Source organism: Taudactylus pleione, unplaced genomic scaffold (assembly GCF_031769625.1).
Source record: "Taudactylus pleione unplaced genomic scaffold, aTauple2 ptg000085l, whole genome shotgun sequence".
Classification (NCBI taxonomy): domain Eukaryota; kingdom Metazoa; phylum Chordata; class Amphibia; order Anura; family Myobatrachidae; genus Taudactylus; species Taudactylus pleione.
The window spans coordinates 4,124,896-4,151,458 of NW_028284487.1; the positions used below are offsets into that span (position 1 = coordinate 4,124,896).

A 26,563-nucleotide genomic window follows, 5' to 3' on the forward strand; every position below is an offset into this window, starting at 1 on the left:
CCATTGTACCCAATGTCCACTTAACCATGGACATGTGGACAAGTGGAACAGGGCAGACTTAGGACTATATGACTGACAGCCCACTGGGTAGATGTATCACCTTACGCAGCAACAGCAACAGCATCACCAGTAGCAGCATCTCAGAAACGCCAGCTCGTTCCAAGGCAGGCTACGCTGTGTATCACCGGTTTCAGTAAGAGGCACACCGCCGACAACCTCTTAGAGAAACTGAGGGAAATCATCGCCCAGTGGCTTACCCCACTTAGACTCTCCTGGGGATTTGTGATATCTGACAACGCCACCAATATTGTGCGGGCATTACATCTGGGTAAATTCCAGCACGTCCCATGTTTTGCTCACACAATAAACTTGGTGGTGCAGAATTTTCTGAAAAGCGACAGGGGCGTGCAGGAGAAAAATTTCTGGCCACTTTTGCCATTCAGCGACTGTGTGCCGAAGACTGGAGCGCCAGCAAACACTCTTGAACCTGCCCCGCCATCACCTGAAGCAAGAGGTTGTGACACGGTGGAAGTCAACCCTCTATATGCTTAAGAGGATGGAGGAGCAGCAAAAGGCCATTCAAGCCTATACATCCACCTATGACATAAGCAAAGGAGGGGGTATGCCCCTGACTCAAGCACAGTGGAGAATGATTTCCATGTTGTGCAAGGTTCTCCAGCCCTTCGAACTTCCCACACGTGAAGTCAGTTCAGACACTGCCAGCTTGAGTCAGGTCATTCCCCTCATCAGGCTTTTGCAGAAGCAGCTGGAGAAAGTGAAGGAGGAGCTAATACGGAGCGATTCCGCTCGGCATGTGGGACTTGTGGATGAAGCCCTTCATTCGCTTTGCCAGGATTCCAGGGTGGTCAATCTGTTGAAATCAGACCACTACATTTTGGCCACCGTGCTCGATCCTAGGTTTAACGCCTATGTGGTGTCTCTCTTTCCGGCCGACACAAGCCTGCAGAGGTGCAAAGACCTGCTGGTGAACACACTGTCAGCTGAAGCAGAACATGACACGTCAACAGCTCCTTCTTCATTTTCTCCCGCAACTGGGGCTGCCAGGAAAAAACTTAGCTATCCTAAGCAACACGCTGGCGGTGATGCAGGGCAGGCAGGACCAAGTTTGGACATCTGGTCCGGACTGAAGGACCTGGCAACAATTTCTGACATGTCTACTGTCACTACATATGATACTGTCACCATTGACAGAATGGTGGAAGATTACATGGGTGACAGCATCCAAGTAGGCATGTCAGACAGTCCATACCTGTACTGGAAGGAAAAAGAGGCAATTTGGAGGCCCCTGTACAAACTGGCTCTATTTTACCTGAGTTGCCCCCCCTCCAGTGTGTACTCCGAAAGAGTGTTTAGTGCAGCCGGGAACCTTGTCAGGGAAAGGCATAGGAGGTTGCTTCCACAAAATGTGGATAAGATGATGAGTTGAATTATCAGCTCTTCCAGGGAGACCAGCCTCCAGAATGTACAGAGGGACCTGTGGTGGTGGATTCCAGTGGGGACGAGTTAATACTCTGTGAGGATGAGGATGTACACAACACTGAAGAGGGTGAGGAATCGGTGGATGAGGAGGATGAGGATGACATCTTGCCTCCGTAGAGCCAGTTTGTGCAGGGACAGATTAATTGCCAGCTTGTTTTGTGGGGGCCCAAACGAACCAATCATTTCAGCCACAGTTGTGTGGCAGACCCTGGCGCTGAAATGATTGCTTTGTTAAAGTGTGCATGTCCTGTTTATACAACATAAGGGTGGGTGGGAGGGCCCAAGGACAATTCCATCTTGCACCTCTTTTTTTTCTTTGCATTATGTACAGTTTGGGGCCTAGTTTTTCAAACTGCCATCCTGTCTGCCACTGCAGTATCACTCCTAGATGGGTCACGTGTTTGTGCCTCCCACTCGTGTCGCTTAGCATAGTCATCCAGCTACCTTGGTGCAACCTTTTGGACATAAAAACACTATTGTGAGGTGTGAGGTGTTCAGAATAGACTGGAAATTAGTGGAAATTAAGGTTATTGAGGTTAATAATAGCATAGGAGCAGAAAAACCAACACATTCTGTGATTTTAGCTGTTTTTATGCTTTTTTTTAAAAAAATACAGATCCAAAACACAAAACCCAGAACCCAAAACACGGAAGGGTGGTTTTGGCAAAACCAATCCAGATCCAAAACACGAAGAAAGATCCAGATCCAAAACCAAAACACAAAACACGAAAAGTTGCCGGTGCACACCCCTAATATATATATATATATATATATATATATATATATATGTGTGTGTGTGTAAGTGTATGTATGTGTGAATTTTTTTTATATATATATATTTATGTACATATGTCAGGTCACCTCATTCTCTGTCCTTCCACTCTCTGCTATTCTCTTGACCCGCTCCCCCCCGTCACTTTTTCTTGATGCCCCCTCCCCCCTGAACTCTCCATCCTGCCTCTCATTTGCTCAGTCCTGCCACCCTCCCCCTTGCTCTGTCCCACCCCACATACTTAACTGGTGGCCGGTCATCTTCTAGGTAGCGACTCTCTTGCAGTGGGAGCTATTGGTGCAGGAGCCTGGACTTCCACTGCCCCCACACTGAGGAGGCAGATGGACTTTACACAATTATTATGTGTGTGTGTGTGCAACTGTGTATATATATATTACATATATATAAAGTCCAAATACATGGAATAGGCACTCACCAGTTAGTAGAAAAAGGTTTTTTAATCACTCACATGGTTTAAAACAACAGTCGACGTTTCGGTCCGGATAGACCTTTGTCAAGACAAAAAATTCACCACCATGACTCCACCACTAGTAACCCCAAGTAAACCTGCTGTGAGAGCCACCTTAAATAGCCCAAAACATCACAATCGGTACCGCCCACAATCTGATACCGGAAGTGCCATAGGTATGTAACATAGCCAACCCTGTGGAACATATAGATAAACCTACCACGTAGGTGCACCAACAGACACAGTACCACTCCATTGATGTCACAGCCGAGGCCAGCATGCAGTCCATACAGCCGCTCATAGCTGAAGTCGGAAGTCACATGCGTTCCACTGAGTGGAACGCAGGACATTCGGGTCGGGCAGCGCAAGCGCCCTCAGCAAGCGCCCTCAGGGCGTTGCCATGGTGACCGATAACAGCATAAGCGCTACACACACGCCTACAGTGGAGATCGGTACCATCATATGCCATCAAGTCTTCATATTTTAGGAATCAGTAGTATCTGAATAACAACATACTCGTGTTTGAATAAATAATAGTAGAGCTACACTAATGCTCATATACATCATAGAGATCAGAAACTACATGATGGCACACTATATTATATCTCATAGACTGGGCAGAGAAAGGGGCTCACAGAGCAGGAAAACACCCACCCCAGATACTATATTCATACACTTAACTAGACAAGACTAACATACAAATAACATATAAATCAAACAATATAAGATTCCCTAAAAGAAGGGGAAAAAAAAAAGAAAAAAGAAAAATCTAAGAATGTGCCAACAGGAGTATAATCAAGTTTAGAACGATTACATAATAAAGTCACCGCAAAAAAATATTATATGGATGATATTCGTTCAAACCACGTGGGGCCACGGTATCGAGCAGAAAAATCCATTTGGCCTCATGTTTTCTCAGCAGCAGTTCTCTGTCGCCACCACGAATAGATTTAGGCACATGATCAATCAGCATGCACTTGAGTGACACGGCAGAATGTCCACAAGTAGCAAAGTGCTTCGCCACTGGTTTATCAGAAGTCTTTAATTGCAGTGCAGCACGTATGGTTGAACGGTGGTTCGCCGTATGTTCTCGAAATGGTCTTGTAGTCATACCCACGTAGTAAAGACTACATGGACATGTCAATATATAAGTGACATATTCCATGGTGCAATGTAATCTAAACTTGATCTCGAATTTCTTTCCACTATGTGGATGGGCGAAATGGGTCCCAACTAACATGGAGCGACAAGTAGTGCAATCAGCACAACGATAGCATCCATGTTTGCCGCTTTGAAGCCACTGCGTCGATGGTTGGGTCGGCTGTTTAGTAGGTCGCATCAGAAGTTGTCGCAGGTTCAGGCCACGGCGGTATGCCATCATAGGTGGTCGCTTGCTAATTCCTTTAAGTAGCGGATCAGAAGAAATTATAGGCCAATGTTTCCTAATGGCCTTGCTGGCCACATTAGCCGCCAATTCGTAAGTCATGGGATAGATCATCCTGTTGGTCTCAATCGGTTTTTTACTGGTGATATTGAGATATCTATGTCGTGCCTTGACTAGACATCTGTCCACAACCACTGGTGAGTACCCACGAGCCAAGAATCTATTATGCATATCGAGCAACTGTATTTCCGCCATATCAGGTGACATATTGTTATGTAGCACTCGAATAAATTGTGATATAGGAAGAGATTCTTTAAGGCTACTTGCATGATGGCTTGTCAAATGGAGCAATGTGTTCCTATCAGTCACTTTTCGGTATAGAGTTGAACTCAACATTGTGCCCTCACATGTAATTGTGACGTCAAGAAAATTGATAGAATCTTTATCAATGCATGCAGTAAACCTTATTGGGCTATCAAGTGCATTAAGGAATGTAATCATTTAAAAAAACTCAACTTTTGTGCCTGTCCAAATCATAAACAGATCATCAATCAATCACTTATAGCACAAGATTTTATTACCAAACATCCCTAGAATATATTGCTGTTCATAATGGTGCATATAGAGGTTGGCATATGATGGGGCAAAATTTGACCCCATTGCCGTTCCAGACACCTGTACAAAAAACTCATTACCATAACTGAAATGATTGTATCTAAGCACAAGTTCAATCAGTTCACATATAAAGTCAATTGGTGGCCCCATATATATACATATATATATAATCACAAATAACCCTTATTTCGCGCTAAGGTCAATTCAAGCAGCACCTCAAAGCAGGACCCCTGTCAGCAGGACCCTAACAAATAATACACAGATACAATAAAGAACCAAAGGGTGCTAATCAAAAATGATAACAATAAATTTGAATAAAATTTTAACAGTCCAGTGCTTTATATGAAATGATGCTTGTTCCAATTTAGGAAAAGTTAAAGCAGTCGAGGAAAATTATTCATTAAACTTTTTCTTCATAAGATGTGGAGGAATAGAGCCGGAAGCTCACTACTGACATCACTCGTGTTGTCAGTAGGGTTGCCCCCAAATGGCAGGCGTTCCTTTGGGAACGCCTCAGTTTGGCCAGCCACCTCCCCTCCCCGCCTACAAAACGGGTGAGCTGTCGATCAACATCAACAGCCGCCCTGTTTGTAGCGAGCCCAGAGTGAGAGAATTTCTCTTCCATCACATCTCCCCATCACCATCTTCCAACACATCACCCCATTACCATCTTCCATCACTATCTCCCCATCACCATTTTCCATAACATCACCCCATCACCATTTTCCATCATATCACTCCATCACTATCGTCCATCATGTCACCCTATCACCATCTTCCATCACTTTACACCATTACCTTCTTCCATCACATCACTCAATCACCATCTTCCATCACATCACCCCACCACCATCTTCCATCACATCATCCCATCACCATTTTCCATCATATTGCCCCAACACCATTTTCCATCACATCACCCATCACCATCTTTCATCACAATGCCCCATCACCATATTTTATCACATCACCACATCAACATCTTTCAACACCCTATCACCATCTTCCAGCACATCACCCCATCACCATCTTCCAGCACATCACCCTATCACAATCTTCCATCATATCACCCAATCACCATATTCCATCACATTGCCCCATCACCATCTTCCATCACCATCTTCCATCACAATTCCCCATCACCATGTTTTATCACAACACCCCATCAACATCTTCCATCACATCACAACATCATCTTCCATCACATCCCCCCATCTCTATCCTCCATCACATCATCCCATCATCTATTTCCATCAGATCGCCCCATCACCATCTTTCATCACATCACCCCATCACTATCTTCCATCACATCACCATCTCCATCTCATCACCCCATCACAATTTCCAACAAATCACCCCATCACTATCTTCCATCACATCACCCTATCACCTTCTTCCATCACATTATGCCATTACCTTCTTCCATCACATCACCCAATCACCATCTTCCATCACATCACCCCACATCACCATCTATCATCATATCATCCCAACACCATTTTCCATCACATTGCCCCATCACCATTTTCCATCATATCACCCATCACCATCTTCCATCACAATGCCCCATCACCATCTTCCAGCACATCACCCTATCACAATCTTCCATTACTTAACCCCATTACTATCTTCCATCATATTACCCAATCACCATCTTCCATTAAATTGCCCCATTACCATCTTCCATCACATTACCCATCACCATCTTCCATCACAATGCCCCATCACCATGTTTTATCACATCACCCCATCAACATATTCCAAAACCACATCACCATCTTCCATCACATCACCCCATCACCATCTTCCATCACATCATGACATCATCATCTTCCATTACATCACCCCATCACCATCCTCCATCACATCATCCCATTACCATCTTGCATCACATCACCCCATCACCATCTTCCATCACATCACAACATCATCATCTTCCATCACATCACCCCATCACCCTCCCCCATCACATTCATCACATCATCTATTTCCATCACATTGCCCCATCACCATCTTCTATTACATCACCCCATCACCATCTTTCATCACATCAGCCCATCACTATCTTCCATCACATCACTTTCATCACATCACCCCATCACAATCTTCCATCATATCACCCAATCACCATCTCCCATCATATCACCCTATCACCTTCTTCCATCACATCACCCTATCACCATCCTCCATCACATCACTCCATCACCATCTTCCATCACATCACAACATCATCATCTTCCATCACATCACCCCATCACCATCCAACATCACTTCATCCCATCACCATCTTCCATCACATCACAACATCACCATCTTCCATCACATCACAACATCACCATCTTCCATCACATCACCCATCACCATCTTCCATCACAATTCCCCATTGCTATATTTGATCACATCACCACATCAACATCTTCCAACACCTCAGCACCATCTTTCATCACATCACCTCATCACCATCTAAAAGCACATCACCCACCCCATCACCATCTTCCAGCAAATCACCCTAACACAATCTTCCATCACTTAACCCCATTACTGTCTTCCATCATATCACCCAATCACCATCTTCCACCACATTGCCCCATCACCATCTTCCATCACATCACTCTATCGTCATCCTCCATCATATCACCCCATCAACATCTTCCATCACATCACCATATCACCATCTTCCATCACATCACCCCATCACCATCCTCCATCACATCATCCCATTACAATCTTCCATAACATCACAACATCATCATATTCCATCACATCACCCCATCACCATCTTCCAACACATCACCCCATCATCATTTTCCATCACATCGCCCCATCACCATCTTCCATCACATCACCCCATCACAATCCTCTATTACAGCACCCCATTACCATCTTCCATCACATCACAACATCATCATCTTCCATCACATCTCCCCATCACCATCCTCCATCACTTCATCCCATCATCTATTTCCATAACATCACCCCATCACCATCTTCCATCACATCGCCCCAACACCATCTTCCATCACATCGCCCCATCACCATCTTCCATCACATCACCCCATCACCATCTTCCATCACATCACCCCATCACAATCTTCCATCACATCACCCTATGACCATCTTCCATCACATCACCATCTACAATCACATCACCCCATCACCATCTTCATCAAATCACTCCATCACCATCTTCCATCACATCACCCCATCACCATATTCCATCACAATCTTCCATCACATCACCCCATCACCATCTTCCATCACTTCACCCCATCACCATCTTACTTCACATCACCCCATCACCATCTTCCATCACATCACCCAATCACCATATTCCATCACATCACCCCATCACCATCTCCCATCACTTCACCCCATCACCATCTTCCTTCACATCACACAATCACATTCACAGCTTTCTTTTCCAGAAAAGAGAATTTCAAACCCCTTGTATCTGAAAAACTTCCACTGATGTTCTGACCGACAATCGCATCCACTACATTACTAAAAAAATTATTATTTGTATAATTTTAACCATCTCATCCAAATACATTTTATTCGTAATGAGATCTTGTTTCAAGACCATAACATAACTGTGAAATAGAGAAAAATTACAGTTTAATACTTGCTCCATTTCAGAACAATTACATTTAGTTATATTACTTTTATTTGAGTACTTGTTATGAAACAATGCAAAATTAGTTTCTAAATAAATGAGTGAGTCAATAATAATGTATTTAAGAGAAAAATGCCTCTCCAGAAAAAAATGATGTCTGTGATTTAAAAGTATTGTACAGGCAAAAATGTATGTTGGATAAAATGAATCTATTATATAATGCTATATCTGGGTGTCTAGCACAGACTCAGTAGAGAGCTTCAGGGAAGCAATGCCCCCTCTTTCCCTTCACAGTTCTCACTGGCCTCCTAATAAACACAGCTACAGCTTCACTTCTCTCCCAGCCAGTGCCTGGAGCCTGCAAGCTACCCCACTCACAGGCACCCTGTGATTACCCCCCCTCCTAGTAATGGGCCCTCTGCTTTTGCCCCTCCCATTTGATCCTCGTGATCCTCCCCAAACAAGTAAAAGGGGGAACAGAGGTGAGAGATTGGGTGGTAAGGGGGACAGAAATGAAAGAGAAGGGAGGAGTGAGTGAGATATCAGAGATGAAAGAGGGGGAGGGGGAATTATATGAATGAGAGGAGGCGAGGGTGGCACAGATGAAAGACAGGGTGTAAGGGAGCATATATGAGAGAGACAGGCAGAGAAGGGGTGGGGAAAGGAGGGATAAAGGTGGGAGAGACAGATGAGAAGATGGGGAAGATAAGTCAGTATTAGGAGCATGTGCCACCACCATTACCCCCCAAACACAATACCCTCATGACTAACACCAACAAATACCCTCATTCCCTTCAATAGGGAGAGGAGGGTCAGAGATCAGAAAGAGGGAGATGGGTGGAGGGGGACAGAGAGATTGGCATGCAACAGACAGAGGAGGACACAGAGAAAAGAGAGACAGGAAAACATAAGGCTGGAAAGACACTGGTGGAATGAGGCTGGAGAGAGACAGGGGTATCATGAGGTTGAAGAGACACAGGGGGTGGATCAAAGCTGGAGAGAAACCGGGGCATTAGGCTGGAGAGACTCAAGGGGGACAAGAAGTTGGTAACACACAGGGGGGTTTGAGAGAACATTGAGTGATGGGACTGGACAGATATGGGGACATGATGCTGGAGAGATGCAAGGTAGGACATGAGACTGGAGAAAGACAATGGGTTGAGAGAACATTGAGGCATGGGGCTGTAGAGACACAGGGGCATTGGGCTAGAGATATGTGGGGCATAAGGCTGGAGACACACATGGTCTTGAGAGATCATGGAGGGATGTGTATGGAGAGATATGGGGGGCATGAGGCTGAAGAGATATAGGGAGCATGAGGCTGGAGACACATGAGGGCTTTAGAGAACATTGGCCCTCATTCAGACGCGCAGAGCGCTCACAACCGGGTCGATGTTTAGGCCCTGCACACGCGCAGCGGCCGCACTGCGCGTGCACAAGCCCTGGAGCGAGAGAGAAATTCTCTCGCTCCGGAGCTCTCTACAAAAGGGCGGCTGTCGATGTTGATCAACAGCTCACCTCGTTTTGTAGGCATGGTGGGGGGTGGCTTCACAAACGGAGGCGTTCCTTAAGGAATGCCTGCCGTTTTGTGGGTGGCCGCACTGACATCAGGAAGCTCCCTGGGGCTTGCGGTTGCCCAGACCCAACCTTAGGGTCTCGTCGCAAGCCCCGATGGTTGGGGAGGTAACCCACAGCTTAGCTAGCGACCAGGAGGCCGCACTAGAAAATTCAAGCGGCCACCCTCATTCAGAGCGAGCGGTCGCTTCTTGCGATCACCTCTGAATGATGGCCATTGTGTGATGGACTAAAGAGATATGGGGACATGATTCTGTAGAGATGCAGGGAAAGGACATGAGGCCTGAGAAAGACATGAGGAACATGAGAAATACAGGGGAGACATGAGGCTGGAGAAAAACAGAGGGGCCATGAGACTAGAGAAAGACATGATGCTAGAGAAAGATGGTGGACATGAGGCTGGAGAAAGACAAGGGGTATGAGAGAACTTTGAGGAATGGGGCTGGAGACACAGAGGGGCAGGAGTCTGAAGATATATGGGGGCATAAGGCTGGAGACACACACATGGGCTGGCTTGAGAGAATATGGAGAGATGGGCTTGGAGAGATATGGGGGCATCATCATTGGTGTAATTCCTGTATGTATGCTCCTTACAGCCCTTATTGTGCAGTTTCTGTATAGTAAAATGTGTTTGCTGTGACACACTTTTGTTTATAACACATTCTGGTTGCTTTACTCTGTGCTGCTGCAGCTCTCTGATTTTACATGTGGCCAAGATGGTGTCTCAATGCTGCTCTGGTGCTTGTAATAAAGTTTCCCTATGTGCCTGGGCACTTTCTACATACCTGTGGGCCTGATTCATAGATCTACACAAATCCGATAGTTTGCATTAGGGATGAGCTGGTTTGGATTTCTGAAATCCGAACCTCCCCCGAGCCCCCCTGATCCGAGTTGTATCCGAGTCAGGCTCGACTTTTCCCGCCTGACTCGGATATGAAATCGAGGCAAAACGTCATCATCCCGCCTTCCGTATCTCGCGGGTTTTGGATTCTATAAAAGGTCCCCGCGTCGGCGCCATTTCTCACTCCGGCTGTAGACAGTGAAGAGGGAGGGTGGGAGCTAGGGCTGGCTGGGCTGTGTTGTGCTGCTGTTGTCCATAGGGGCTGTGACCACTCAGTCCATCGGGGCTGACTGGGCTGTGTTGTGCTGCTGTTGTCCATAGGGGCTGGCTGGGCTGTGTTGTGCTGCTGTCATAGGGGCTGGCTGCCCTAGTGCGCATGCGAACGATGGAGGGAGCTCCATTGTGCGCATGCGCGAGACCCGATTAAACGACAGGGTAGCCGTCGTTATGGGTCTCGCACCAAAGGGGGTGTGCTGTCGATGTTGATTGGGGGAATGCCTACCGTCTGGGTCCGGCCCCAGTGACATCACTAGTGATGTCAGTGGGAGTGCTTTTGGCTCTTATAGAGCCAAAATCACTCCAGGGCTTGCGGTCACCGAGACCCTACCACAGGGTCTCGTCACAAGCCCGATGGTCGCGATGGTCTTGACCATCTTGACCATCTTTTTGGCCGCTCGCATATGCAGTGAGTGGTCACCCACAGCTATGCGAGCGGCCAGGAGGCCGCTCCAAGTTTAGGTAGGAGGGCCCTGATTCAGAGCGAGTGCTCTGGTCAGAGCGTCTGGCTCTGAATCAGGCACCTGTGTCCACTCCAAAGTCAATAGGGGCTGGCTGGACTGTGTTGTGCAGTGTCCCATAAAGGCTGTAGTCCTAGAGGGGTGCTGTAGTGTTGTCCAGGGGGTGATCTGTGCATCAGGGGTGCTCCCCCAAAGTGCACTCCAAAAAAAATTTTTTTTTCTTTCTGTTTGTGAATTGAGTGCACAGTAGCCGCACGTGCATCAACAAAGTAACGCCAAGCATGCGCCTGTGTCATAAGTAAAGGGCCAGCTGGCTTGACCGTTAAAGGGTGCTATAAGCCCCAAAGTGCACTCCAAACAAAATAACAAAGTATTTTCTGTGTTTGTGAATTTTGTGCACTGTGGCTGCACGTGCATCAACAAAGGAGCAGCGCCAAGTGTGCGCCTGTGTCCCATAAGTAAAGGGCCGGCTGGCTTGTCCGTTAAAGGGTGGTGTAACCCCCAAAGTGCACTCCAAACAAAATAAAAAATTATTTTCTGTGTTTGTGAATTGTGTGCACTGTGGCTGCACGTGCATCAACAAAGGAGCAGCGCCAAGCATACGCCTGTGTCCCATAAGTAAAGGGCCCGCTGGCTCATCTCTTATAGGGTGGTGTTAGCCCCCAAAGTGCACTCCAACAAAAAAAACATTTTCTTCTGTGTTTGTGAATTGTGTGCACTGTACGTGCATCCTCAAAGCAGCAGCGCCAAGTGTGCGTCTGTCTGTTAAAGGGTGGTGTAACCCCCAAAGTGCGCTCAAACCAAAATAAAATAATCTTCTTTTTTTCTGTGTTTGTATGTGAAATGTATGCACAGTAGCCGCACCTGCATCCTCAAAGCAGCAGCGACAAACGTGCCTCTGTCTGTTAAAGGGTGCTGTAACCCCCAAAGTGCGCTCCAACAAAAATAAAATAATCTTTTTGTTTGTGTGTGAAATGTATGCACAGTAGCTGCACGTGCATCCTCAAATCAGCAGCGACAAGCGTTCGTCTGTCTGTTAAAGGGTGGTGTAACCCCCAAAGTGCGCTCCACAAAAAATAGAAAATTCTTCTTTTTTTTCTATCTTTGTGAATTGTGTGGGCTGTAGCCGCACCTGCATCCTCAAAGCAGCAGCGACAAGCATGCGTCTGTCTGTTAAAGGGTGGTGTAACCCCCAAAGTGCGCTCCAACCAAAATAAAGTAATCTTTTTTTCTATTTGTGTGTAAAATGTATGTGCAGTAGCCACACCTGCATCCTCAAAGCAGCAGCGACAAGCGTTCATCTGTCTGTTAAAGGGTGGTGTAACCCCCAAAGTGCGCTCCACAAAAATAAAAAATTCTTTATTTTTCTGTGTTTGTGTGTGAAATGTATGCACAGTAGCCGCACCTGCATCCTCAAAGCAGTAGCGACAAGCGTGTGTCTGTCTGGTAAAGGGTGGTGTAACCCCCAAAGTGCACTCCAACAAAAATAAAATAATCTTTTTTTCTGTGTTTGTGTGTGAACTGTATGCGCAGTAGCCGCACTGCATCCTCAAAGCAGCAGCGACAAGTGTGCATCTGTCTATTAAAGGGTGGTGTAACCCCTAAAGTGCGCACTACAAAAAATAAAAAAAATATTTTATTTTCTGTCTTTGTGAATTGTGTGTGCTATAGCCACACCTGCATCCTCAAAGCAGCAGCGACAAGCATGCGTCTGTCTGTTAAAGGGTGGTGTAACCCCCAAAGTGCGCTCCAACAAGAAAAAATAATATTCTATTTTTCTGTGTTTGTGTGTGAAATGTATGTGCAGTAGCTGCACCTGCATCCTCAAAGCAGCAGCACCGAGCATGCATCTGTCTGTTATAAAGGGTGCTGTAACCCCCAAAATGCACTCCACTAAAAATAAAAAATTCTTCTTTTTTTTCTGTCTTTGTGAATTGTGTGCACTGTAGCTGCACGTGCATCAACAAAGGAGCAGCACCAAGTGTGCGCCTGTGTCCCATAAGTAAAGAGCTGGCTGGCTCATTTCTTAAAGGGTGGTGTAACCCACAAAGTGCACTAGTCTCCAACAAAAATAAAAAATTATTTTCTGTGCTTGTGTGCACCTTAGCCGCACGTATATATCAATATAACATAAATGGAGGACCAAACTTTCTCCGATAAAAATAAAATAGGGAAAGATCAAGAACCACTTCCTCCTAGTGCTGAAGCTGCTGCCACTAGTCATGACATAGACGATAACATGCCATCACCGTCGTCTGCCAAGACCGATGCCCAATGTCATAGTAGAGGCCTTATACAATCTCAAATGACAAAGTTCAGGAAAATGACTTTAAAAATAATATTTAACTCATCTGGGGAGAAACGTAAACTTGCCAATATGCCATTTACGACACAGAGTGGCAAGGAACGGCTAAGGTCTTTCCCTATGGTCATGACTAGTGGTTCAGCTTCACATGACGATGGAAGCCCTCCTCCTGCTAAAAAAAAGTCAAACGAGTTAAGCTGGCAAAAGCACAGCGAAGAACTGTGCGTTCTAAGAAGATATCACAAATCCCCAAGGAAAGTCCAAGTGTGGTGACGGTTGCGATGCCTGACCTTCCCAGCACTGGACGGGAAGAGGTGGCTCTTTCCACCATTTGCATGCCCTCTGCAAGTGCTGAAAGGAGCACCCAAAGTCCACTTGCTGATATGCAAATTGAAGATGTCACTGTTGAAGTACAACAGGATGAGGATACTGGTGTAGCTGGCGCTGAGGAAGAAGTTGGCAAGGAGGATTCTGATGGTGATGTGGTTTGTTTAAATCAGGCTCCGGGGGAGACAGTTGTTGTCCATGGGATGAAAAAGCCCATCACGGTCATGCCTGGGCAGAAGACCAAACATTCCACCTCTTTGGTCTGGCAATATTTCTATCCAAATCCGGACAACAACTGTCTTGCCATATGTACCATATGTAAAGTCGTGTAAAGGTGAAATAAGTAGGGGTAGGGACGTTAACCACCTAGGAACATCCTCCCTTATACGTCACCTGCAGCGCGTTCATAAAAAGTTACTGTCAAGTTCAGAAACTTTGGCTAAGACTGTAAGCAGTCCAGGGACACCTAAATCCCTTTGTCCTGTTGTATCCAAGCACCTGCAAACCACACCGTCAACTCCCTCCTCATCAATTTTCTACTTAGTCAGGTTCGGAAGTAGTCCTGCAGGCCATGTCACTGGCATGACTGACTCTCCTATCCGGGATTCCTCCGGAGGATCCTGCATTGCTACGCCTACTGCTGCCGCTGCTGCTGTTGCTGCTGCTGGGAGTCGTTCATCATCCCAGAGAGGAAGTAGGAACACCACTACTTTTACTAAACAATTGACCCTCCAACAATCCTTAGCGAGGAGGATGAAGTACGACAGCAGTCATCCTGAAGCAAAACGTATAACTGAGGCCTTGACTTCTATGTTGGTGTTAGACGTGCGTCTGGTATCCGCCATTAGTGCAGTGGGATTTAGACAATTGATGGAGGTAGTGTGTCCCATCGTCTAGATTCCATACACTAGGCAGACGATACCGAGACTGTACAGAAACGTTAGAAAAAGTGTCCTCAGTGTCCTGAAAAATACGGTTGTACCCAATGTCCACTTAACCACGGACATGTGGACAAGTGGACAAGTGGAACAGGGCATACTAAGGACTATATGACTGTGACAGCCCACTGGGTAGATGTATCACCTTACGCAATAACAGCAGCGTCACCAGTAGCAGCATCTCAGAAACACCAGCTCATTCCAAGGCAGGCTACACTGTGTATCACTGGTTTCAGTAGGAGGCACACCGACGACAACCTCTTAGAGAAACTGAGGGACATCGCCTAGTGGCTTACCCCACTTAGACTCTCCTGGGGATTTGTGATATCTGACAACGCCACCAAAATTGTGTGGGCATTACATCTGGGCAAATTCCAGCACGTCCCAATTTTTGATCACACAATAAATTTGGTGGTGCAGAATTTTCTGAAAAGCGACAGGGGCGTGCAGGAGACGCTTTGGGTGTCCCGAAAAATTTCTGGTCACTTTCGCCATTCAGTGACTGAGTGCCAAAGACTGGAGCGCCAGCAAACACTCTTGAACCTGCCCCACCATCACCTGAAGCAAGAGGCTGTGACACGTTGGAACTCAACCCTCTATATGCTTCAGATGATGGAGGAGCAGCAAGGACAATTCCATCTTGCACCTCTTTTTTTTCTTTGCATTATGTACTGTTTGGGGTCTAGTATTTCAAACTGCCATCCTGTCTGCCACTGCAGTGTCACTCCTAGATGGACCACGTGTTTGTGCCACCCACTCGTGTCGCTTAGCAGTCATCCAGCTACCTCGGTGCAACCTCTTGGACATAAAAACACTATTGTGAGGTGTGAGGCGCTCAGAATAGACTGGAAATTAGTGGAAATGAAGGTTATTGAGGTTAATAATAGCATAGGAGCAGGAAAACCCACAAATTCTGTGATTTTAGCTATTTTTATGCTTTTTTTTAAAAAAAAATACAGATCCAAAACACAAAACCCAGAACCCAAAACACGGAAGGGTGGTTTTGGCAAAACCAATCCAGATCCAAAACACGAAGAAAGATCCAGACCCAAAACCAAAACACAAAACACGAAAAGTGGCCGGTGCACACCCCTAGTTTGCATACATCTCCAATTGTTGAGGGTCTACGCATGTGCAGGACCCGTTCTGCACATGCGTATGAGTCCTGCGTCCTTGCACACCGTTCCTCCAAGTCGCTGCATGATTGACATGCTGCAACTGTTTGGGGATGGAGTGGGGGACGTAGTTGGCCTGTGTTTCCAGAAATGGAGGTGTCATCCCCTTTTTGTGGAGTGTTGCTGCCAGGGTCTGCATCTTCCGGTGCAGACTTCCTGACCCCGAATGAGCAGGTATGTTGTCTATGCTGAGCAAGCTTTAGCTTACTCAGATGTATAATATACTGGGGCCAACACAACCGATGGTCGCGATGGTGATCCAATGCTGTGTCTTCAGATGCAGCACTCGGATCGCAGATGCTGGATTAGAATATTAGTTGGACGGTATTGCTTCCATGCGGCTGTGCAATATTGTCCATCTCTGAATCAGGCTCTGTGTCTTGAACACTTTCTGCATACACTTTGTGTCATGAATGCTTTACAATCTGTGTGCCCTACACTCTGTAATTGCCTGCAAAGGATTTGCAACAAAGTATTAAAAAGTGAAAGTTAGATTTAGGATTGTTTAGTTTGTCCCATTACTTTTGGCCCCTTAAAAAGTGGGAGGCACATATAGAAACCGTTGTAATTCCTACACTGTTCACCTGATTTGGATGTAATTACCCTCAAATGAAATCTGAAAGTCTGCAGTTAAATCACATCTTGTTTGTTTCATTTCAAAGCCATTGTGGTGGTGAATAGAGGACAAAATATGAAAATTCTGTCAATGTCCCAATATTTATGGACCTGACTGTATATATGTGTGTGTACACACAAAACTAAATGTCGTCAGTATCCCGGCGTGTGGGATGCCAACGGGCGAAATACTGGTGCCGAAATCCCGACAGCGTCAGGATCCCAGCACCAGAATCTTGACCACCGGCATCCAAAGGTAGGCATCGGACGTTAGGGGGAGGGTTAGGGTGTGGGGTTAGGGACTAGGGGGGAGGGTTAGGTTTAGAGCCCAGAGAGGGGGAGGTTAGGTTTAAGCACTAGGAGGGAAGGTTAGGTTTAGACACCGGGGAGGGGGAGGTTAGGTTTAGGCTTCGGGGAGGGGGTGTTGGGTTTAGAGTGTGGGGAGGGGGTGGTTAGGTTTAGGCACTGGGTAGGGGGGGTTAGGTTTATGCATTATGAGGGGGAGGTATGGGTTAGGCATCGGGGAGGGGTAGGGGTAAGGGTTATACTTACCTTTTGTCCTTATGGGTGTCAGGATGCTGACTGTCGTGATGCCGCTGTCGGTATTTTGACCAGCGGCATCCCGATCGCAGCGATCTCATACCCAACCCACAAAAAATTTATCTGGAACTCTATCTGTGCAAGAGTGGGGGGGGGGGGGTTTGCAGGCAAAACTTTGCCTAGGGTGCTTAGAAGCCTTGCACCGGCCCTGCTGGGTCCATAACCTGTTGTAAATGTGTATACAATTGTGTGGTTTTAGCAGAGCTGTGTACACACCAGCAGTTATATAAAGAAGAATCCAGGTGACTATTCCAGTGGAACTTAACCTGGTTGTGTAGTTTATCGAATACAGCCGTACTCACTGTTACACTGCTTTGTCCAGGGGCATGAAGCGGAGTGGGGTTAGGCAGCTCATCAGCCAGGTGACTGTCTCAGGTATTGTGGTCCTGGTGCAGGCGCTGTAATAGTGGTCATATGTGGGTAGATGTTTCAGGTCACAGGAACTAAGGGGAGGACAGTCGTCCTCAATTGTATCGCTCATACACAGTAAACAAAATGTCGTCACGCATGCAAAGTAATAGTACCGATAGCCGTCTTTGTAAGGGAACAGAAGTGTCCCTTGAGGGGCCACTCCACTTCTAAAAGCATTTTGTTGGTACAACTAGACCACCAGATATATGACAATTTGGCATTTATGTTGGTGGTTTCACTTAGATTGATATTTATTTGTGCTTCATAAGAATGGAAAAACCAGTAAATCACTTTTCTTTCCTTATGTCACATGTCCCATTGGCATTGACACGTTAAAGTCCATTTATAGCCATGTGCCTATGAAATCTTAAAGGTGACTCTACAGATCAGAATCTGTTATGGTTTGAATGTGGAATTCAGTGGATCATTTATTTTAAATGACGTGACCAAGTATTAAGTGAATTAATTATTGGTGATTGTTGGCATGCCAGAGAAATGAACACTCCTTCATAAATTATGAAATGACAATTAACATATTAATATAAATAGAACAGATCTTCAAAGACAGTAATCATTACGTACTGGAACTGCTTGGACTTACACTGAAGAAAGGTACTGATTTCATATACTGCTTGCACTATTGAATGGAGAAGAAGGATAGCGTGAATTACTTATATACAACTGCTTGTAAACTGGAATGGACCATGGATGTGGATTAATAATAGTGGTGCTTTTCAAGGCTTTAGGTTTGGTACAGCCTGTGTGACATTTACCAGGCCCATCTACCATAAGTGGCCCTTGCCACCTATGCTATTACGTTCTGCTGTATGGTGTACTTTAAGATACTTTACTGTACTTTAATATTGTATGTTTCTAGTGATATTGTATGTAATTATATTTTGCTATACAATACCATACAGTAGGTACAGTTTCCTACATTTGTAAATATCAATCCCTGGAGGATTTTGACTCGCTAAGTTCGCTATGTTGTTTGCAACCTTTTTTAGATATGTTTGTTATCCATATAACTTTAATCTTCTACAAACTTTTTTTTTTAAGTCTGGTAACTGTATATATGCTGGCCTATGTAACTGAATGCTGCTTTGTAATACTCACCATTTTGGGGCACAGCAGGAAAAAGCAGCAAAGTTTTATCCATGGTCTTGAAAAGTGTTTTTCAAAAAATGTTTAAGCAATTCAGTTGAGAAATGATGTATTCAGGGTAGTGCGGCCGGTGCTATCGCACAGGGCACCACAGGTCAGGGGGCACTGTTTGGGCCTGTCAAATTTCTGTTTATTATCATTCTTGCTTGTAGCTTCCTCTTATTTCATCCCCAGCATCTCCTGGCCTCCCCTATCTCTTCCCTGGCCCTTCCCCATGAAGCCATGGCCCTGTTTTGGGTGCATTATGTCCCTTTGAAAAATGAGAGGGGCCGCCAATGCTCTTTCTGGCACAGGGCACCAAAAAGTCTAGTTACGGCTCTGGATGTAATCATTACATTTCATTAGCCACTTACATATTTGACTTTAGAAGCACAGTAATGGGGCATTTTTCTATTTTGCTTTGGTGTCCGTATGTATAATAGTGTTTGCATACTGTAATACACATATAAACTAGCAATACTCAGTTTAATAAGACCTTAAAATCTCAGAACTAATAATACATGTCTAATAAAGCTTCATATATAGAATTTTCAGCAAATTGTTTAAAGTTATTAACTGTGAAGCACTACTGATTAGTAAATATCTATTGGTAGCACAAAAGCAATGACTCGAGTTTATAACTACATTTAGCAGTAATCTCCATTTGGAAGTCTGATAAGATGCATGTGCATAAAAAAATACATAGTCTATTCCAAATATTAAATATTTATCTTTGGCCAATGGAATTGTTGTAAGGCGTGGGATTTACATTGATTTCTTTTGTACTTACTGACTAGTATTTTACAGATTGCAACTTAAGCTACAAAGGGGGAAAACAATAGCAACTAGCACATGTTTTGAAAACACATAGTTTACTATTTGCTTCTATTGCTTGAATGTGGCAGTCCTTCCATGAAGAAAGTAGCTCGATCATATTTAAACTATTGGAATATTCCTTAAAGTATTGGCACCCTTTGCATTGCAACATAGTTTGTCAAATTAGCATATTGTAGCTTTGCTAACTTTAAAGTAGGCCCTTTATGTTTATGACACAGTGCCATCTTGTGGTAGCATGAAAAACTGTAAGTTGCTCTGGAAAGCATTTATTTATCATAACAATATACAATCTCTATTAGGAATAGAAGAACTAGGGATCTAAAGCAGTCATTATGGCGGGAGAAGCTGTTTCACAAAAGATAAGCGAACGTAAGTATTTAACAATAATTATACTTCTACTTGTGTTTAAATAAGGCTGGAAAAAATGAGAGGGGTATATTTACTAGTGGTCGATTTTAATGGATAAAAAAATCGATCTAAGTTAATCAACATCGATGTTGAGTTTCAAGGGCTAAATCACACATATACTAAAAGACATTTACTTTTATTTATTTTTTTAAATCGATTTTTAAGTATGCAATTTAGCCCCCTGAGACACCACATTGATGTTGATCGGTTTATAATCAACCTTTAGCAAATTTACCCCAACTGTATGTGTTACTGCCTTAAAAAATTGTATAAGTTGCTCACTGCATACAGCTATATACCTGTGAAAGTCTGCTTTATATTGCAAGTTACTGAATTCTAGCAATAAACCGTCCTGTAAGCTACAGCAGACTTTTCATCTCATTTAACTACTCCAAAATATTATCATAGGTTTTCCCTCACTTATGTTAACCCTTTAAGCGATCACTTTACTCTTTAGCGTTATTGGAGCCTGTGTTTGCGCTTCCGATTTTTAATACATTTCAAAGCATTCCAAATTGTTGCAATATGTGGCTATGAGGAAGGCTTATTTTGGGGGCTTTTCATAAATAGGTCCCTTAGACATAAATATAGCAAAGTGTATTGCAGTGTATGGATATGCCACTGGAGCATGGATTCTACACATATAAAAGTGTCAGACCACTGTCTAAGTAAAGTTTTGATTTGCTCTGTGCTCATCAAACTTCCACCACTCAATCCAGTGAGAATAATGTGACAACTGCATTTCTCGATTTAAGAAGGACAGTCCAGATATAAAGGAACTGGCCTATTGTCCTGCACATCAATACTTTTGTTCCTACTGCCAGGAAAGTAGGTTTGACCCGCGCTCATCATGGTGAATGGGTAACACATGAACCCTGCACTGGTAAGTGCAGCTATGTAAGGATAATGGGTGTATTTAGGGAGGGCACCTAGGTATGCTATGGCTGGGTGGTTCACCCCAATATGAAGTGGCCCGTTTACATTGTATTGATTGGAAATGGACAACGTTGGGAGATATGCTACTGGTTCACTTTTGTTTTTACAGGCTATTTTGGGACCCATAACTTTCACTAAACTTGATAAATATTAATTGATAAGGTTTAATTTTGTTTAGATTGACTTATGGTGAATCACATTTCATAAATGGTTACTATGGGTTTACACTGTCCCTCTGGGAAAGGTTTGTCGTACCATCACATTGATACTGAGATTTACAGGTAAAAAAAGAAAAACTAAAAATATAAGAACTGTCAAATCACAAAATATGTTACAATGCTTCCTCTTCTTGTTTCAGGCTGCTGCAAGGGCAGTTTCGGTACGTATAATAAACCACCCTTTCAGACAAGAAACCATGAAATGTTATGTGCAATACTGAATCATGTGGTGCTAGGTGCCCACATTAATCTAATTCTGTTCTCTGTTTGTCCTTTGTTGGTGGAGGTTGGGATGGCATATCCCACTCTGGTCTACTGAAAGTAAGACTGTATCCAATGTGAATGGACATGACATATTTGTATAAGATGTATTTGTAGATGGAAAAGCAATTTTGAAAATGCCTCCTGTCACAATTCTGTGGTTGCCCCTGCAGTTGTTAAATAACAGAACACATTTACCCTTCACTGATATGTGCAGTAAATCCAGATATACAGGGGTATTCAATATCGGAGGTATGACGTCATTATCGCAGGTTTTACTTTTACACCCTATTCAATTTCAAAGACATCGCAGTTTTGAAAAGTCTTTGATAAAAAACGGGGATAGCTTTTCACCATTGAATAGGTGTAGAAAAAAAGTGCAGAATTGGGGTTTAGGGGTGCAGGCTTAAAAAAAATAGCCTGCACCCCTGGGACTGACACTTAAAAAAGAACTGTGTCAAAAAAAGTTTAAAAAAAAAATAGGGACACCCCAAAAAATTAATTTAAAAAATGGGGTGAAAAAAAAAAATGGGAAAAAATTGTTTAAGAATAGGGAAATAGGTTCAGAGCTATTCTGCAAGTATGCGGCAGGTGTTTTCTAGAATAGATTTATAGCGGCAGGTGCACAAATGCAGAATTTTTTAAAACTTACTTTAGGGACATCAAAATATGCTAGTACCCATTTTCATGCACCCCAAATTTGATGGGACCACTTAAAAAAATAAAAAAAATAACCTAAGTGCTCTTCTGCAACACTTCTTCAATGTCGGGAAAAAAGCACCTGCTGCGGCTATTTAAATCCCCGACTTTCAATTAAAGGCTAAAACGGGGGTACCCATGGTGTTCCCCCATGTTTTTATAACTTTAGGGGGGTCTTACAATTATTTTAAGGAAAAATTTGTAACTTTACGCAAATCCAACTTCGGAGTTTCCCGTTTTCGTTAATTTTATATTGAATACGGGGATAAGCAGGAGCGCGCACCAGACTTTAAGGTAAAAACTCCGATATGAAACGTTAACTTCGGCAGTGAAGTTAACGTTTCATATTGAATACCCCTCATAGTGTTATCAGACTCATTTTAAATTTAAAGTGCTGACAGTCTGGGTTCACCACCATTTTAAAGCAGCTGTGAAATGGGGTGTGAGTGGGAGAACCAATCAGAAGTTGTAATGTCTGTGATTGTGGCTTCTGATTGATTACTCTGCTGAAACGTCCCCCTAAAATTTCCTTCCAACAAAACAACAGCATCACAAAGCCCCAATCTTCAAACCAGGATGAATAAAAGTAGCATGCAGAAGCCCTGGGGGTAATGCAGCTTTAAGATTATTTATGTTCCATGTAGAGGACTAATAATATGTTAACAATGTTTATTTTGTATTTTAGTGATCGAGCTCATATTTGCCCTAATATGGACAGCGATTGCCATTGCATTTATTGTCGTAGGTAAGTAGAAAAAGTCTGATGTAAATGGATAAATATAATTTGTTTGTATAGGACCTACATATTACACAGTACTTTGAATCATGTACATTACATCTCTATATGTAAAAGTGCAAACACATGGTATGGTGTGTAACAACTTCATATAGATAATTGCCTGGTTTTAATCAAACCCACAGACCCAGCAATGTGAGACAACAATGCTAACCACTATGCCACAGCGTCATTTAATCACTTCTCTCCTAGGTTGGAATGTGTGATGAGTAATGTTTTTATTCACTTAATATATCATTAATTTTGTATTTCCACATTTATTTTCTCTCATCATTAGGCTCTGTACACCTACATAACTGCAATGAAGAGTATCATATTCCCATATACATGATTGTCGCTGGATGCTTCACTTTGGCCTATTGGATTTTCTTACCATTGGAGTGCTTCCTTCCCACTGTCAGGAAAATCCTCAATATCCTTATAGCTCTTTTCCTCTTTGCCTGGTTTATTGCAGGTAAGAACATGCCTAATACTGTAATCATACAAGTTCCTATGTGTTCCTATATGTCCAAGCTGAGGCAGAAGGTCCCTAGTAACTGGCGTTGAAGACAGCACAGCCATAGCTGCCTTGTGTATGTAAGAGATATCATCACATTATGTTTACATTGTTCAACAAAGAAAAGCCTGGGGACTTTCCTCCGAGATTACTGAGTACCCCTGGCAATACAGTAAATATGCCTCCATATTTCTTCCTCAAATATGCAGAGATAGGAGTAAACAAAAAAGCAATTGCTCCTGGAACAAACCACGTTTGCAGGCAAATGCAGGATTTACACACACAGTCATATATGTGTGTGTATCTATATATATATATATATCTATATATATATATATATATATATATGTGTATATGTGTGTGTATATATGTAATGCAGCAGCTCTTGTTGGGGCATAATGCTGCAATTCACAAGTATGTATGGGATGGGGTGCAGGCAAAATGATGCCTGCAAATCACGCCATTATGCTGCGAGGTACTCAGAACCCCCCCTGCGTGTGCCCATGAAGATGCAATGCAAGGGGTATGAATGTATGTATTTTGCATACAAGGAAAATATGAGCTGCTTTTGCATGCCGTGGACAATTACTGGGCAGCTTTGTTTTTAAACTGAAATTTAGAATGAATCTAGGAGGATACACATCTTCCTAACTCTATATTTCCCTACACATTTTAAATCTGCCCCACCTGCAGTGCAACATGGTTTTAGCAACAAAACAATCTCATTGTGGGAAAAAAACATAACAAGTTGGCCAGTTTGTAAATAGCAGGGAGTAAATTAGACCTCCAAATAAATCCAGATGAGTACTTCTGATGAGAATCTCTCCTCACAAGGTGCCAAACGAGGTATTCTGGGGATTGCAGTTCAATAACAACTAGAGGGCAACAGCGTGCAGATACTAGTCTTCTTCATCTGAATATACCAGATTGGGGGGACAATGAGGTACAAAGACCCCGACTCTGCTGGTCTGAGCGTATGCTACTTTGGCACATGTGTGTAGTGAGTGCGGGGAGTGGTGCAGTGCACTCAGTATAGCAGACCAGTATCCCTCTCACCTACATGTAATGTATTACATGCTCCAACAGTGGTTCTGCCATTACATTTAAGCATTTTCAGTATATACAGTTATACATATAATTACTAGCTCCCTCAGTACAAACTGTTCATGTCTTCCATACCAAAACGAATGAAGAACTTACAATGTGATTTATTTTCAGGCAGTGTGTGGGTGTTCAGGATTTACCACATACAAGGAAGGGCTTGTCACAATGGCATGTACCTCTTTGTTTTCTCCATCCTGATCATTCAGTACATCTTCATTGGTATTGGAATCATTGCCAGTATAATCAGCTGCCTCTGCTGTGAGAATTCGGTGAGTCTTTACTTAGTTTTGACATTAACTTATTTTTTTTTCTCCATAATATATTGTGGTGTGTACATTTGTGTTACTATGACCACTGGTTTTCATGATAAACAGGGTTTGTGATTATTTTGGTGCAATTTTGCACTTTTAAATGTTGGAAGGGTGTTCAAGTGGCCTCATGTCATGGCCTAACCATATCAGAGCTGATGGTGAATGTAGCCGGAATATGGTCTCTGTCTGTGTGCCATATGAAATGATCCGACTATACAGTCCTAGGGTCCTGAATGGCCATATCTCCTCCAATCTAGCTACATACAGTATGTAGGGCAAAATATAATATGAAAATCCTGCTCCTGGTAAATCATTTGGATGTATTCATCCGGGATGGGTACGGGATCACGGCGGTCAGAATCCCGACGTTGGCATCCAACAGGGTTAGTATGCTAACCCTCCCCCTCTCCCTACCCTAACCCCCCCCTCCCCGATGCCTGACCCTAATCTCCCCTCTAGTGCCTAAACCTAACCTCCCCCTCCCCGCACCCTAAACCTAACCTCCCCCCTAGTGCTTAACTCTAACAATCCCCCTAGTGTAGAACACTAACCCCTAACCCTAACACTATCCCTCCACCCAACACCGCTACTTACCTTTGGGATTTCAACAGTCGGTACTGTTCCATAAAGTTCCACATTACATAGATTCTTTAAATTGTTATCAGACATGAGGGGGAAATAAATGCACTTTCAAATTTTCATCTTTTTGCTTTTGTCATACAGTGAAAAGAGATAAAGTTCCAACCCATCAGCTCCTAACTGTCATTTCAAACACAGCCTTTAAAGCAGGGGTTCCCAACCACGGTTCCCAAGGCACACTAACTGTCCAGGTTTTAAGGATAACCATACTTGAGCAGAGGTGAATAAATTAGTACCTCAGTTATTTTGATTTACCCATCTGTGCTCAACCATGGATATCACTAAAACCAGGACTGTTAGTGTGTCTTGAGGACCGAGGTTGGGAATCACTTCTTTAAAGTAATAGTTAGGAGCTGATTGGTTGGCACTTCTTTCTCCAAGGCTTAAGTGTTTTCTTCTATTGTTAGTGGTACACAATACAATAACTTCTATTTTCTGACACCTCTCCTGTTATTTTACAGTGTTTCGCTCGATTTTTCAAGTGTTCAAAGTGTTGCGAATCATGCGCCTGTTTAAACTGCTGCAAGAGTATCCAGTGCGGAAGCTGTCTGAAGTGCTGCATGTGTGCAAAGTGCTGTAAATGTTTAGAATGTGCCATTGAAAAGGCTTAATCACATACAGTACAGAAAACTCAATTTATATCAAATCTAAAATATTATCATAATTGTTGATAAAAGCCCACGATATATGTGGGATATCACAGTAGATTATTTAAAGTTTTTAAAGCATATAAGTTTTATGTTTCCCTGGTATATCCTATGTATGTATTCTGTGTTATTGAGACATCCTTCCTCCAACAGTATGTACACAAATACACTATTAATTACCAGTACATAGT

The 26,563-nt window shown here is 43.6% G+C and overlaps 1 protein-coding gene across 1 annotated transcript; it reads left to right on the top strand.

The window, feature by feature from the left end:
* The first annotated feature begins 10,251 nt into the window (after window positions 1–10,251).
* LOC148529661 (uncharacterized) lies at window positions 10,252–26,336 on the top strand. Its single transcript, XM_088468281.1, has 7 exons — window positions 10,252–10,344; window positions 21,021–21,093; window positions 21,560–21,580; window positions 23,065–23,124; window positions 23,453–23,629; window positions 24,890–25,044; window positions 26,187–26,336. The coding sequence occupies exons 1-7, from the start codon at window positions 10,252–10,254 to the stop codon at window positions 26,334–26,336; spliced, it is 729 nt and encodes a 242-aa protein (XP_088324407.1).
* Window positions 26,337–26,563: the final 227 nt, after the last annotated feature.

Coding starts and splice junctions, on each gene's coding strand:
- LOC148529661 (XM_088468281.1), top strand. CDS start 10,252: ATGAGGCTGGAGAAAAACAGAGGGGCCATGAGACTAGAGAAAGACATG. Junction 23,125..23,452: donor CATTGCATTTATTGTCGTAG/GTAAGTAGAAAA, acceptor TCTCATCATTAG/GCTCTGTACACCTACATAAC. Junction 25,045..26,186: donor GCCTCTGCTGTGAGAATTCG/GTGAGTCTTTAC, acceptor GTTATTTTACAG/TGTTTCGCTCGATTTTTCAA.